The sequence below is a fragment of the Aplysia californica genome, unplaced genomic scaffold (genome assembly GCF_000002075.1).
Source record: "Aplysia californica isolate F4 #8 unplaced genomic scaffold, AplCal3.0 scaffold00067, whole genome shotgun sequence".
Lineage (NCBI taxonomy): Eukaryota > Metazoa > Mollusca > Gastropoda > Aplysiida > Aplysiidae > Aplysia > Aplysia californica.
Window position 1 is genome coordinate 1,843,915 of NW_004797337.1, and position 16,197 is coordinate 1,860,111.

General features: G+C 39.8%; 1 protein-coding gene across 3 annotated transcripts in view; it reads left to right on the forward strand.

Annotated features, from left to right (window-relative positions):
- LOC101851715 (ubiquitin-like modifier-activating enzyme 1) overlaps positions 1-13,228 on the forward strand; it is a 30,788-nt gene extending 17,560 nt beyond the window's left edge. For all 3 annotated transcript variants that reach the window (XM_013079897.2, XM_005093675.2, XM_005093676.3), the window contains exons 13-26: positions 171-407; positions 858-1,023; positions 1,711-1,793; positions 2,325-2,438; positions 3,298-3,411; positions 3,782-3,928; positions 4,251-4,325; positions 5,305-5,497; positions 6,113-6,294; positions 7,111-7,197; positions 8,112-8,216; positions 8,840-8,923; positions 9,703-9,803; positions 10,627-13,228. In XM_013079897.2, coding sequence (XP_012935351.1) covers positions 171-407; positions 858-1,023; positions 1,711-1,793; positions 2,325-2,438; positions 3,298-3,411; positions 3,782-3,928; positions 4,251-4,325; positions 5,305-5,497; positions 6,113-6,294; positions 7,111-7,197; positions 8,112-8,216; positions 8,840-8,923; positions 9,703-9,803; positions 10,627-10,765 — 1,827 coding nt within the window. In that variant the 3' untranslated portion in view covers positions 10,766-13,228. The remainder of the gene's footprint in view (positions 1-170; positions 408-857; positions 1,024-1,710; positions 1,794-2,324; positions 2,439-3,297; positions 3,412-3,781; positions 3,929-4,250; positions 4,326-5,304; positions 5,498-6,112; positions 6,295-7,110; positions 7,198-8,111; positions 8,217-8,839; positions 8,924-9,702; positions 9,804-10,626) is intronic.
- Positions 13,229-16,197: the final 2,969 nt, after the last annotated feature.

The window sequence follows — 16,197 nt, forward strand, 5'->3', positions numbered from 1 at the left end:
AGAAGTAACTCATTTTGTCAGCACTCCTCACATTTGTTTTCACCTTGCCCAGTTCTCCAAGTGAGGAAGTGTTTCTTGCATCTATGTTTGAAAAGATTTTGCTCAAATTGTTATAGGTTGGTCTCTGATTCAACAATTAATTCATTCGCCCTTCTTATTTGTCATTTCAGAAATCTTGCCGTTATGACGGTCAGCTGGCCATCTTTGGGTCCAGTTTCCAAGACACAATTCAAAATTTGCGTTACTTTTTGGTTGGAGCTGGCGCCATTGGCTGTGAGATGCTCAAGAACTGGGCCATGATGGGGCTGGGCACTGGGGAACGAGGCCAGATCTTCGTCACTGACATGGACCGCATTGAGAAGTCAAACCTGAACCGTCAGTTTCTCTTCCGCCCCTGGGATGTGGAGGTTGGTAATTTTGTGATTTGGACATAAAATTTTTTTGGGTATGTTGTAGTGAGTCAACACACAGATTGTGACAGTGATGGCTATAAGGGTGTCTTTGTTTGATGAAGTAAGTGATGACATGGTCAAAAAAACCCCAAAACAACAACAACAAAACTGTCTTTGTACCTAATGTATCTGGCAAAACCCTCATGTTGCTGAAGATTGTGAAGTCTGTTTTTCTTGTCTTTTTTCGTTTGTGTGCGTAAGTACTAATTTAAGTCCACCCTACTTCCTATTGAGAAGGGCAATTAAAAAAAAATCTTACCACAGACTATGACCGTATGCAGTTGCGGGCGCAGTAAAACCTTACTAAAACAAACATTGCCACAGACTCACACTGGGCTAGTGTTTTGATCGTGATCTTTTTTATTTATGAATTAAACATCTTTCTTTGGTCTTTCTCTCCTATAGAAAGCCAAATCTTCAACAGCAGCCAATGCAGCTCGTGTCATGAATCCTAGTCTGAAGATTGATGCTCGAGAGGACAGAGTGGGACCTGAGACTGAGAACATTTTCACAGACCAGTTCTTCGAAGGTCTCGATGGAGTGACAAATGCACTCGACAACATTGATGCAAGTAAGTGGTTCAGCAACGACTGCCTGTTGGGAAGGTTCTTGTTTATTTAAAAGCATTTCCAAATTTAACATTTTTCCCCCCAAAATTTGTTATTACCGGTAGTTTGTTGAATGAGTTTTTGTTGTTCATAGTCCTGTTAGATCAAGATGAACGCCTCAAGAACACTATTTATACAAAGATGCCTTTAAACTTAACAGTTTAAGTAGCGAGGGTTTCATGTTTTTAGACTATCCCTATTTGAGACTTAAAACACTTTGGTAAGTAATAATTATCGAGCTAGAAAAACGGTACAGTTTGTGAAGGATAAAGGACTTAGTTTTCCTGGTTCAGTATGTGCATTTATGAGTTAATTGCACTGAGATCTGGGAGGGCAATTTTTTTTTTAGCTTAACTAATAGTGCCTTCTACAGCAATGTATTGCTGTGTGCTCTACGATGGAGTCTTCCTTTTAGCATGAAACTAACTAGGCAATAAGTATAAAAGGCAGACGCAGTGCGGGTTTTATTATCCTTGAAATCTGTCACACGAAATGCGGAAGGAGGGAAAAAAAGATGAGATTGTTTTATGCTTCTCTGTTAAGAATAATAGCAACGGTGTTGTTCTTGTGTATCCTTTTCTTATGATGACGAGTACAAGTTCCCGAAAAAATTGTTTTGGTCTCTGAGACGTTGTTTGTCCTCCTTGCAGGAATGTACATGGACAGGAGGTGTGTGTATTACTGCAAGCCTCTCTTGGAGTCTGGCACTCTGGGCACCAAAGGCAATGTTCAGGTGAGAGATCAATTTATATATATATAATGTGTTGTGTGTGACGAATGTTATTCATTAGTTTCTAACCACTTTTATGTTTTATTGTTATGTCATTCTTTTCATTGTTAAATCCAGCCTTTAAATGACATGTATGTGAAATTGTTATGTATTTAAGTGATATTGTGTATTTATGTATGTATTTGTGTATGTATTTATAGTTAGGTAGTTAATGTAAATATGTTTGTCATTGTAACCCAAATTGCCCCCTGGGGATCAATAAAAATGTTATTAATTTATTATTAAGTGACATATCCAAATGTTTTACTTTTTAAATAGCATTGGTCTCCCGTACTCCCAGTGTAGAAATTGTTTATGTAAGAGCATGGGAGTTTATAAGAATGCTTGGGGGGGGGGTTATAAAGACGTAAAAAAAAAAATAAATGTATACTTTCTATTTCATGGATTTTCCCCTCATAACTGGAGGTTGTGGAATATAACCCCAGTGATATTCGAAGGAATGCTGTTATAACTTTTTGTTCTCAAACTTTTCAGGTGGTTATACCTCATGTCACCGAGTCCTACTCCTCTTCACAAGACCCACCTGAGAAGAGCATACCTGTGTGCACTGTCAAAAATTTCCCAAATGCAATTGAACATACTCTGCAGGTATGTATCATTTCAGTTCTCCAGCGTCAATTAATTACGGGAATGACAAAGGTGTACTTGACTCTTTTAAAGTTTTGGATTTGGTTTTATGTCATGCGATTTGCTGTGATTATATTATTTGAAATTCTTTTCTTCGCATTTGAAATGGCTGAAGTAAGGAAGTGGTTGTTAATAAAAGTGAAATAATTGTCAGGTGTATATGGGAGGAATTTTCCATAGGTAGGCCTTCTTGTACTGTCTGTCATCTTGCTTTTCTCAGTCTTGCATGACCTCTTTGTGCGGGTGGTTAGTGGGTGCCACTGGTATATCCTACTTTTGTTATATGTCTTTATACTGTTCCTGTCTATCTGTCTTGCCTTTTTCCTCCTGTACTAAATGACTATAGTGGCGTTGGTAGCCTAGTGGTTAGGCTACCGGACTCGTAATGGTGAGTTTGCGGGTTCGGGGGTTCGAGCCCAAGCTCGGTCCGACGTTTTGTGCTTGGGAAAAGCACTTTACTTGAAATTCCTATCTGGCTTGGTCCTTTCAGAGATGGATGTTAAACTCGTAGGTCCCTCCTCCTGAACAACCTAATGGTGTTGATACAGGCATTAAACCCGTACCATTTTCCAAAAGACCATCCCAGTACTCTAACCAACAACCTCATTGTGTTATATCATGTTCTGGATGTTGTTGAAGACCAAGACTTCTTCTTCCCCACCTTCTGTTTTAACATTCTCCCAATTTTTTTTTTTTGTTTGTTAGACATTCTCTCCCTTCTGTACAGTAAGTGAACTTGTACATTACATTTTCTCCCACTCTGTTCTTGTGTTTGTGTCATATACTGGTGTTTCAAGCCTTTCATTTTATTTTTTCACAGTGGGCTCGTGAAGAATTTGAGAAAGAATTCCATGATGATGCTGAAACTGTCAGTCAGTACATCACCGATCCAAAATTCATGGAGAGAACACTTAGATTACAAGGATCTCAGCCGGTGAGTCCATCCACAACTTTTTCCTAAGTCTGTTGAATAGATGAAATTATTGTCCCGTTTAAAAGGCAGTCCTGTGGGGTTTTTTTACATTTTTTTCTAAGCTGTCATCTGGCCCTCTGTTCTTAGAATATGTATTTGTTTAACACGTTTCTTACTGGGCTCAGATATTCCCTGAACAGTTTGTCCCCAGTTTTATAATGCGAGGATGAGGTTGCTGTTCCGGTTAAGGTGAGCATATATTTTTGATAAAATGAGCAAAACGAAATTATAAAACCCCAACAATATTGCAGCATCTAGTCTGTAGATGAGCTGATTTCTAAGTGTTAAGAAGTGGAATGTAAAATAATATTGTTTGCATTGTGTATTTCAGCTGGATATTCTGGAATCTGTGAAGCGAGTCCTGGTGGACGAAAGGCCAAAATCCTTTGAAGATTGTGTCAATCTTGCACGGCACATGTTTGCCCGTAACTACACCAACAGAATCAAACAGCTGCTCTTCAATTTCCCTCCAGATCAGGTAGGCTATTTGTGTGTTATTGGACTTTCCCGTCATTTGGGTGGGTGGTTGGAGGGCGCTTGTGGTAGGTTCTACTTCTTTACTTTCCTTCTGTTGTTTCTCTCTGTCTGTCTTACTTTTTCCGAGCACTTTATGACCATTATTGTGCTAATGTACTTCTTTTTATTCTAACAAACATGTCGTGGGGTGGGGCACTGCCAGGCAGTTTATGTGCTGTTTTGCTTTTTCTTCTACTCTCACATTACATTGTGAGAAGAATTATTGAATTGAAAGTGTTTGAGAAAGATGCTATTTCATTGATGAACTTTTTTTTTTCTTGCAGAAAACCAGCACAGGCGCACCATTTTGGTCTGGCCCGAAGAGATGTCCATCTGCTCTAGTGTTTGACTCTTCCAAGGTGAGTTCTACTTGTCTTAGTTTGAAATGTCCTGTTCGCTTGAAGTGCAAGTTACAGTCACCAGTTTTGAAGTACGATGCCAGGAACTGAGCCTCTGTGTATACATGAATTTTTGTACATATGTTGTTTGAAAAAAAAAATTGTCACCTCAAATTTTGCAGTTGAACATGTGTAGCTGTGACTTTTTTCCTCATGGGATTTGTTTTACCTTTTTTTTTTCTTTGGTACCTTTTCAGCCCTCTTCTCACATTATTTTTGGTCTGATTATTTCTTAAGATTGACGTAGATTTTTAAAAGATAGCATTTAAAGGTTAGTTAAAACATTTTTGACCCCATTATTGTAATCTAGATAACTGACAAAGTAGCTTGAAATCTGGCACTGAGCTATTTTCTGGGTAGATTCTTGTGTACAGTGTGTGCATATATGCAAAACCATGAGTGGTTCAACCTGTCTGATCGGCTAAAAAAGTATCCAAGTCCCTTTATATCAGTAGCCGAGTCGTATATGAAATGCCAGCAGCATGCAGTGCACTTAGCACACTTCAGGTGTCGCCAGGTTTAAATTAAAAATTAGGTTCAGGCAACAGGATTGAAGATGCTGCGATTGAAAGAATTTTTGGTTTTCTAGAAGTTTTAACACAGTTGGGTGTGGTGTAAAAGAAAAATGACTGTCCTGTACAGCTGGTTGCATTTCTTTTTTCCTGTTTCTTAGTCGTGGACTACTGCCTGTTCAAAGGCTAAAGTAAAGTTGCTTGTAGCGTGGGGAATTTTTAATTAACAATTTTCTTTTTTGTAAGATTATAGGTGTGCTTTGGAGTTTAAATGCTATTATGGAGCGATGTTGGTTTTGATTTTAAGATTATATTGTTCTTCCATAACAAATTTAGATCTGTTGTTCTTACTGTTAACATCCATTGTTTGTAAATTGCCAATTCTTTTGGGTGAGACTGAACTTTTCCTATTATATTTGTCTTCTAAGGAGCAACATCTTGATTACATTGTTTCTGCGGCCAACCTGAAGGCTGAGATGTTTGGTCTGGCACAGCTGAGGGACAGGGCAAAGATTAAGGCCATGGTAGATAAAGTTGTGGTGCCTGAATTCAAGCCCAGGTCAGGGGTAAAGATCGAGGTCAACGATTCCGAGCTCGCTTCTGCTTCCAGTGACACGTCTGGTAAGTATGTGTTATGTCATATGTGCTCGAGTGTAGGAGCCGTGGACATGTTGATGAGAATATGTGTTTCGTATTTTTGGCTTTTGTCTCCAATCCTTGCTCATTGCACTTGTTGGCCACGCCCCCTCCAGGGCAGTGCTACTGACTGAAGTGTCTTTAGGCCTTTCCCAATTCCCAAAGGGGGGGATATTAACATTAACATGTTCTTATGCACAGTAGGTGCTTCGTCATTGCATGCTAAAGAACCATGTTGATTTCAAAGTGGGGAGAAAATTTTTATTGAATATCTTTGTCTTTCTGCTGGGACGCAGTGTCCTTCTCAGCCCGAGTCGAATCTGACAGACAGGATTGTAATGATGACAGTGACAGTGATAATCTCTTTCATATCTGATGGAGACATTTGTCTTGGTTGTTTACAGTGGGTGGTTGGCGGGTGCTCTGGTGTGGTTTGCTCCTTCTTTCCTATCAAACATCTATTGTCATTATCTCCCTTTCTTCTTTTTTGTTCATGTTACTCTCTTGTAACACCTCCAATCTTAGGCTCTTATATGACCTTATTGTGTTGCAAGTGCCGTAAAACTCTTACTAAAACTAAAAACCCACTTATTGTTGCAGCGGCGGATGACTTGTCCAACCTCCAGGCAGCACTGCCACCCCCAGCTTCCCTGTCCGAGGTCAAGATCTCCCCATTGGACTTTGAGAAAGACGATGACTCCAACTTCCACATGGACTTCATCGTAGCAGCGTCAAATCTCAGGGCCAACAACTACGGCATCACAGAAGCGGATAGACACAAGGTGAACATTGCTGCTGTTTGCTAGATTAATGCTAGTTTCACTTAACAGAACAGAGTGGTGTGGGAGAAAAAGAGAGAGGGGGAGGGAGGGAGAAAAGAATGACTTTTTTTCTTTCAGGGAAAGTATTTTAATGCCTATGTAAATATTCAGACTTTCGCTGTAGAAAAATACTGTGCAAAATTATTTTATTGCTTTCTTTTTTTTAGTGATGTTGAGCTAGATTTTCAAAGCCTTTGGCTTATTTCTCTGATGCATAGGCACTGATTGGCAGGCTGGACAATGTTAAAATGTATTTTAGTGCAGTCGCCAGTGGTCAATATAGACAAATTATGAAACTGTTCTGAGAGATGAAATTGATAAGCCGTAGGTTTAGATGAAGAGAAATTTCACAGATAATGCTTTAGTGCCACTTTCGTCTGGTATTCCCTTACCTACAATTTTATTCTAGCTTGACAACTCCAAAATTTACTTGGGATGGGAAAACCAGTTCTTTTGAATTTACTTTTGAGGAAAAGGGTTAAACATACCAGCGTGGGTGGTTGGTGGGTGCTCTGGTGTGGTTTGCTCCTCCTTTCCTATCAAACTTCTGTTTTCCTTATCTCTCATTCTACTTCTTTGTATTTGTTACTCTCTTGTAACGGCTCTAATCTTTGGCACTTTTATGCCCTCATTGTGTTGCTAGTGCTGTGAAATTCTTACTAAAACACGAAGCAAACATCCCTGTTGAATACGTTGGACAGCATTAATGATACTGGCTGTCAGTCTTATACTGTGAATATTCTTTCATCTTTCATGTGTTATTTCTTGTTTTTGCAGAGCAAACTGATTGCTGGTCGGATCATTCCTGCTATTGCCACAACCACAAGTATGGTCGTGGGTCTAGTCTGCTTGGAGCTGCTCAAGGTTGGTTGTCTTCTTCTTTTGGTTGAGGATGTAAAGTTGTTTTTTTCTTTTCTCCGACAGTGAATTTGAAATGTGAGGCATGCTGAGAAAATGATTTACTACTCTGATTTTATCCCCTATGGGAATAGATCTGTCATGTTTATTGGGGGTGTTTGTACAATTTTAAAGTAAGAAATGATAGAACACATGTTAAACTTGAAGAAAATGTATTGAAAATCTACGAATTTGATGCCAGGGTTGATTTCCTTCCAATACCTCCATTTGTGCATTGCAAGAAGCCTCGCATTTTGTCAGCCTTGCCTCATAAATTCTGAATGATGTGGGAAAGGCAATGTGTCAATTGATTTGTCTTTGGTTTCTTTTGGAGTTCTTTAGAGGGTAATGGTATAAGCCTTGTTGGGTTTTTTTCTGTCTAATGTGTCTACAGTTCTCCCACCTTTTATAATCCATTTTTTGTATTGAAACTGTGAAGTTTTAGATTTGTGATAGCAACCAGAACAAAATGAATTATGGCTGCCAAGTTACTGTATTTTCCCCGCTTTGAATTTTCTGCTCTTGTTTCAAGTATATGGATGCTCTGAGTGAATAACTGTGTGTGTCCATCATAAGCACTGTGATTTAGTTGCTCTCAGTAATCATGATTTAGTGGGTGGTTGGCGGGTGCTCTGGTGTGGTTTGCTTCTTCTTTCCTATCAAACATCTATCGTCCTTGTCTCCCCTTCTTCTTTTTTATGTTTGTTACTCTCTTGTAACACCTCTGATCTTCTGGTGCTCATATGACCTTATGCAGTTGCGAGTGCCGTAAGACCTCAACTAAAACTAAAAAATCATGATATAAACATTTTTGTCTTGTTTGGTATTTAGTTAATGTAGTGTTTGTTCACCAACTAATGTCCTTCTGTTTCTCTCCTCAGCTGGCTCAGGGGCACAAGGACATTGAATCTTTCAAGAACGGTTTTGCCAATCTTGCTCTGCCATTTTTTGCCTTCTCTGAACCAATTGCTCCCGCGAAAAACAAAGTAAGCATGAACAGAGCAGTTTTGTTCTTAGAGAAAAATGTAGATTGCATGACTCCTCATGTAGATTTGTCACTTTATGTCTCGTAAAAGGTCACTGGTAATCCTAGCTGGAGTTTAGTGACTGTTCATGTTTTTTTGTGTTTTTCTTTACTTCTTGAGCGAGTAAAAGTGGGTAAAGCTGTAGAAGAGTTGGGAGTTTGGGGAAAATTGGACAGGCTGCTGAAGATAATCTCATAATAAATAGTAAAAGAGGACTGGATGGTTTTCTTGCTCGTTTTATCGTCTCCTGAACCGCTCGTCTAGTGACTTAAAGGTTTATCATTTCTCCTTTAAAAAAAAAATTGCTTCTGCGTCCACAATGTGCTTGTGGGTGGTGTGCGGGTGCTCTGGTGTGGTTTGCTTCTTCTGTTCTATCAAACAGATGTCGTCTTTATCTCTCCTACTCATTTTTTTGTTTTTGTTACTCTCTTGTAACACCTCTAATCTTCGGCACATGTTGCAAGTGCCGTAAAACACTTACTAAAACACAATGTGCTCCCTAAAGTGCTGATATGCCTTTCTTTCTCCCTGCATAAAAATGTCATTTCTCCCTGCCTAACAAATCTTGGTTGATGTTTCCCCAGTACTATGAGAATGAGTTCTCTCTGTGGGATCGCTTTGAGGTGCAGGGAGATATGACCCTGCAGGAGTTCATCGATTACTTCCAGGTGAGTCATTATTTGGGTGGATGGGAATGTGAATGTGAACTCAAATTTGTCTCAATCATGGTCCTTAAGGTTTTTGTGATTGTCGCAATTAAAAAAAGAAAAACTACTGTGATATAAAAATATTGAGTGGGTGGTTGGCAGGTACTCAGGTGTGGTTTTCTTCTTCTTTCTTTTTGAATATCTATTGTTGATATGTCTCCGCCTTCCTTTTTTGTGTTTGTTACTCTTTTGTAATGCCTCCAAGTCTAATCTTTTGACACTTATATGACCTAATTGTTTTGCAAGTGCAGTACAAAAAACAACCCCCCGTCCCTGACACTGATATAACCTGATTGACCAGATGGTGGTGGTACACCATGATAAAGTCTGTGAAAAACTACTCTGCTGTCCCAAGGCATAGCGATGTATCTGACAAAATGGAGTTTTTTGTTGTTGTTTTATTGGTCTTGCCCATATCTTTCTTATTCAAAGGCAGGGCACAATGTTTTTAAATCCAAAATACTGGTTTTCTAAGTGGTAAATCTATGTAAGTGACTGATCTCGATTCTATTGTCAATGGCAGAGTGACATAGCTTGCACCATGCGCAGCCATGCGTGGAAGCTTTCATAACTTGGACTGGCTATTTGGATTTTTCTCAAAAATCTTGAAATGTGCAGTTTTGTCGCTGTGCCTTTAGAGAGCAGTATTGTTCTGTGATATTTTTGCAACATGTGTATGAAATGAAATTTGACAATAATGATGATATTAACTGTTGTGTTTTTTTTCTTCCTGTCTCCAGAGAGAACACAAGCTTGAGATCACAATGCTGTCTCAGGGTGTGTGCATGCTTTACTCCTTCTTCATGCAGCCCGCCAAGCGCAAAGAGAGAATGGATTTGCAGTATGTTGGCATGCTTTTTTATCGCACATTTCTTTACTGTTCTACATAATGTGTGTGGGTGGTTAGTGGGTGCTCTAGTGTGGTTTGCTCCTTCTTTCCTATCAAACATCTATCGTTCTTATCTCTCCTCCTTTTTTGTGTAAGTTACTCTCTTGTAACACATCTATTCTTCTGCACTTATTTTACCATATTATGTTGCAAGTGCTGTGAAACTCCAACTGAAACTAAAACATAATGTGTTGTTGGATATAGTGTCACATTATGATGAAGAGAACAGTACTGTGATCAAAGCGCTGATATAAAAAGTTAATAAAAATGTCTTGAACCCATTCCTGCCTAGATTGACCAATGTTGCGCGAACGCCCTCGTGCGCCTAGATCGCTATTGTTGCTCTATAGCTTTGTGCGTTGTGGCATTGCATGGTCAGGATTCTCCCATAACTTATCATAGCAGAAATCTTGTTGAAATGACAATCCAGCTTGTCTTTCATTTTTTCATGATCTGTGGGTTTCTGCAGATAGTTTCAAAATTTGCTATCAGGTACTAGAAAGAAAGTAAGTTAAGATTGTTTGAATCTTGTGTTTGTTTCCCCCTCAGATTTCTTGTCAGTTCATGTATACTGGCCCATTCAATGTACAATGATTTTTTCAAATACATACACACTCGTAATCTGACAAAGAACACATAGCCTATATACAAAAAGACAATCACTGTAGCTACTGATCACACTTGCCGTTGGAAGTACGGTACCGGTAGTGCTAATGTGCGGAAAACCATCACTGATTTTTCTTTTCTCTCCCTCCCCCCCCCCCCCCCCTTCCAGGATGAGCGAGCTTGTGAAAAAGGTTTCCAAGAAGAAGATTCCGCCCCACGTCCAGGCCCTCGTGTTGGAAATCTGCTGCAACGGAGAGGATGGAGAAGACGTGGAGGTGCCCTACGTCAAGTACAACCTTCCTAAGTAGGAGCAAGTTGATGGAGGACGACACCGCTGTGAATAACTTTCCGTTATGTCAGGCCAAGTGCAGATGTAGAGTGAAAGAGTTTTGTTTTTTTTCTACCGTTTTCTTGAGATACTTTAATTGAAGGTTTGAAAGAATCAGTTTTGTTGCTAATAATTATTGATTAAACTATGGGCATTTGGAGTACTGCTTGAAAAAATATTCCTTCGGTCGCGGTTCATGTTTTAAGGGACTGTGTGACCGAGACAGGGTCGAATTGTTGTCTGAACAGATTTGGGTGGTGTGTTGATTGATGTCTTTTTTTGTGCTATGTGCAGTAATGGATCAAATTGCATGTTTTGTCTCTTTTCCTGAAATATATATGCACTCAATGATAGCGTTTGGCGGCTGTTAAATTCGTTTCCTGAAGGTCCTGAAAGCTAAAAAACCTCTTTATTTGTCGATGGGAAAGAGATGTTGAGGTGTTCTTTATGTGAAGAAATCAAATGAAGCCACTAGTATGAAATGACAAAAATGTAAGTTGTAAACATAAATGTTTGAGAAGTATTAAACATGAAAGGGTCTTGTACTTTCTGTTGCTCCTTAAATATGTGCAATGAAATATCCCGAGAAAAATATGTAAAAGAGTTGAGGGACGGAGGGGTGGGGGGCAGGCATGGCATGTCAGAGCTATTGAGTTTAAGAAAGGAATTTTTGTTGTTTCAGTCTTCTGTTGGAAGTAACTGTTCATTCTGTTGTCTTTGTTAAAAAACACTTTCTGCTGTGTGTTATGGTGAAATAAAACATTGTCAAAACAACCTTTGCTGCGAAAACAACCAACTTGTGTCCTGTGTGCTTGCACAACTGTAAACAGTTGCGAGAGGTGTAAAACTCATCAAACTGAAACTGATCCATTGGCAGTAAATGTAATGAGACTGTTCTTTGCGACAATACACAATAAAACCTCATGTTTGCATGCAATGACCCACTGAGAAGCAACATTTTGTAGGAAGAGAGTAGGAGTTACTACTTACCGAAGGCGAAAACGTGTAACAACAATGAGCTGTTTGTATTCTACATTTTTGGATGCTAGAATGGTATTCCGCTAGCTCTGACTGGGTTGTCAACACACAACGGTTTGCTGCACTATTCTTTCTTTTGAGCTCATTGGAGAGTGTCTGAAATCAATATATTCTCCACTCAGGTTTTGTGTGTGTTTGTCTTCAAGGTAGTTTGTAGTGTAATGTTTTGCACTGATAGTTGTTCAATTTCCAGAGCTGACCTGCACAAGGTGCTTCACAGAATTGTATGTGGCTAGGTGTTTTTGTTTTTTTTGTTTTTGTTGTTTTTGTTGGTGAAACGTGTAAGTCATATATACGCAAAGTCAAAGTTGTGGTTCCACTTCTTAATGTGTTTCTGTTGTACTCGATTTATTTATTTTTTTGCTGTGTGGCCCGTGCAAACAGTGTGATTACGCTGATGAGCGCGATTTATTTTTGTTAGCTGGAATGAAGAACCTGAATTCTTTAGCTGTGTATGTTGGGGGGGGGTTGTTTTTCAACTTTCAACTTTCTACTTTCTGTTCAGACTCGGATCAATACTCTTTTGGATATGAAGGAACTGTCTGTTTTCGGTGCTTCAAATGTTTTGTTCTCACTGTTTATTCTTCGGATGTGCTCCATGGAGCCTTGTCCTGTTCCTCTGGGGGTAATTGTGTTCACTCAGTCGTCAAACTGCTGTACCGTCAGATAGTAGTAGACTGCCTACCTCTTAATAATTTGTGGACAATGATTATGAGAATAGTTAGCACTCATCAGTCAGGGAGCTATAGATCTAGGTTTTTTGTCGGCGAGCTTGCATGCAGGTATGGGTGTTGTTTGTGAACAAATATAATGTGCATTATCAACATATTTTTTGCTTTTTTGTATGGCATGGTTGTTGGGTCGTAGATCTAGGTGTGGGGAATAGGTACTTGTACTGTATCCCTCCATCATATTGTGGTATGAGACAAAAAGGGGTTCTTCCTGAATTTTTACTAGGGACTTTTGAGATTGTATTGGACGTCAAAGTTTGTGAATTTTTCAAAAGCGGATAGGACCTTTTTCATGTGAAGTGTTCTCGGAGCAGAATTAGTCATTTTGGAACGAAATGCAAATCCTCATGATGAAGATAGAACCGGCATCAAACTGTAACTACTAGAAACTTCTTCAAAACGCAGATGAAGCCCTTTCAGTCTCATATGATAATGTGTGTCGCTGTGCTGCATAATTGAAAAAGTCATTCAGGGGTTATGTTGTAGTCTCTTTCTTTCTCTTGTGGATATATTATTATTTTATAATATGATCTGTACTGGGTCATGTTAGGGACTGTTTAAGATCTTGTCCGTTCAGCTGAGGTTTCCACTCATTCATTGATATACAATTCCTGTTAAACCTTTTGCTTTCCCAATGTGAGCATACATGAAAAATAAATGCGTTGAAAATTTCATCTGGACCTTATGCTTGAGTTATTTTTAGATTATAATTTAACTTTGGGTAAGGGCTTGCATATCGGGACTATGTAAAGAGTAAAGGGTGATTCAGACTTGTTGACTAGACACATTCTGCCTATGGTAGGTACATGTCCTTATTTTTTTGATGATATTAACCTTTAAACAGTAAACAGGAAGACTGATGTCTGTGGTGTAGTGGTAAAGTGTTTCGCTGTTGCACACAAAAGACTTGAGTTCAATTCTCGTTTGGGGAGAATTTTTATTGAGTATCTTGGTCTTTCTGCTCTGAGATTATATTAATTTGTATATCTCAGCCTGAGTTGACCCTGACAGGTAGGGTCAAGCCCGCTCCTTGAATGATCTAATTTGTATTGAAAAGGGTATAAAACACATATATTTAAAAAAATCACCCTGAAAAACAAGCAAACAAGAAAGGCACTTCTTTGGAGGAGTAACTAACTTGGTTAAAAGGTTGTGAGTTCAAACCCTGATTGTTAAATAAGAAATTTTGTATTTACTGTACAATGTACTATTTTTGTCTCTACTGAGATGTGTATGGTCGGAGGCCTAGTACATGTAGTTAAGCTAGCGGACCCGTAATCGTGATATTACGAGTTTGGGGTTCAAACCTCGGCTCAATCCAGCGTTGTGTCCTTGGGAAAGGCATTTAACACGAATTTCCCATTTGGCTCGGTCCTTTCTGAGATGGACGTTAAACTCGGAGGTCCCACCTCTTCTCTTTTTTAGCCTAATAGTGTTGATAGGGGCCTATACCATTTCACCATTTTTCCTCACTGAGATGAGAAGGGTACCAGCATAGCTGGAGGCCGAACACCAGCAACAGAAGATCGGAGGGGGGGGGGGGGGGTGCTCTAGTGTCTCCTTCTTTCTCTTATCAACACACACCTATAGTCCTTGTCTCTCCTCCTTTTTTGTGTTTGTTGTTATTCGTTTGTGACACCTCTTATCTTTGGCACTTATATGACCTTATTGTTTTGCAAGTGCCGTAAAACTTACTGTGGGTGGTTGATGGGTGCTCTGGTGTGATTTGCTTCTTTTTTCATATGAAATGTCTATCGTCCTTATATCTCCTTCTTCTTTTTTATGTTTGTTACTCTCTTGTAACACCTCTAATCTTCTGGCGCTCAAATGACTTTATGCAGTTGCGAGCGAATTGGGCGTGTACAAACACTTACAAACTATATTTTAAAAATCCCCCTGCAAAACAAAAACAATATCAGGATGATAATAACACTAAAAAAACAACCTGAAACCCACCAACCACCCACCTGTGAACACCATGAACACGAAGCAAAGACATGCACCTATAGAGAATTGTGTAATGCCCCCCCCCCCCAAAGTCAGCATGACTGTCGGCTTGACATCATTCTGATGTTGGACCGAGGTTCGAAATACGACCCATGACGAAGTCCCGTGGTGGCCTGTTTTGCAGCCGATGTGCAATCACTAATAAACACGAATTCAGAGCGGCGAAACATCGGACAGAGTGTAGAACCGATTTGTACGATGTCCTGCCGATATGTCCGATGTCCTGCCGATATGTCCGATGTCCTGCCGATGTGTCCGATGTTGAGCCGATGTGTCAGATGTCGGCCGACGATGACTGCCGCCATGAAAACGCCTTGTGAACGATATCGGATTTTTATCACTATTCCCCGCCCTCGCATTATTAGTACCCTGTTCACCCCTTTCGGGCTACCCCATATGCAGTCACAAGCACTAATTATGTAAGCTGAAAATGAGGCCGGTCGAGTCCACCCAATAGAGGTGAGGGGGGCTCAGCTCATGCACAAACACTCAAAACTGTTTCATTGCCACATTTTATACCCTGTTCACCCCTTTCGGGCTGTTCCATAAGCAGTCACTAGCACTGATTATGTAAGCTGACAGTGACACCGGTTGAGTCCACCTCATAGAGGTGAGGGGGGACATGCACAACACTCAAACCGGTTTCATTGCAACATTAACTACCTAGCTGTTCACCCCTTTCGAGCCACTGTCACACGCAGTCACCAGCACTGATAAAATAAGCCGACTATTAGGCTACCGGACTCGTAATCGTGAGGTTGCGGGGTCGGGGGTTCGAGCCGCGGGCCCGACGTTGCGTCCTTGGGAAAGGCACTTTACACGAATTTTCCTCACTTCACCCAGGTGGAAATGGGTACCCGGCCATAGACAGCGAAAGATCTTGTCAGTATGTTAGTGTTTTAGCGCCTATAAATGGCTGCTTGTACTGTATGCTTCTTAGGAAGTTGAGTTTGTTCAGAATGCTCTCAGGTCTGCTGGGGTAATAGTATAGATTGTGAAGCGCATAGAGCGAGGATTTGCGCTATACAAATACTATTTATTATTTTTATTATTATACTGGTCGAGTCTACCTCACAAAGTTGAGGGGGACACGCACAACACCCAAAACTGTTTAATTGTCACAAAATACCCTGTTCACCCCTTTCGGGCCACTGCTTTAAGCTGACTATCACACTGGTCGAGTCCACCTCACAAAGTTGAGGGGAACTAACTTTTAATAATCTCGTGAAAGCTGTGATTGCTTTTTTTTCTTTTTTTTCCCTCAACATTTTTTTAACCGTCCTATAATCAGATCGTGACCTCGATCATAACGTTGGCTCCTGGCCGCGAAAGGCTAGACAAAAACAGCCAAATTTGAAATCAAATTGATAGTTGTCATGTGTTAGTTGCAATGTTGTCATCTCTGCTTCTTTGCTTTTTGATTGTATAATATATTCACATCTATAGTTAAATTTAGTGTTCGTGGGAATAAATATTTTATGAGAAATCGGTAGAACATACAATATGAATTCGGGACAATATTTGTTTTCATTTCCAACTCAGTGATGTGCCTCGAGTTAGCAGTTTTGTGTATTGTGTTCCTAATGTGGGAATTACTACAATATAAGCCTATTATATTTATTACATAAGAGGTCAA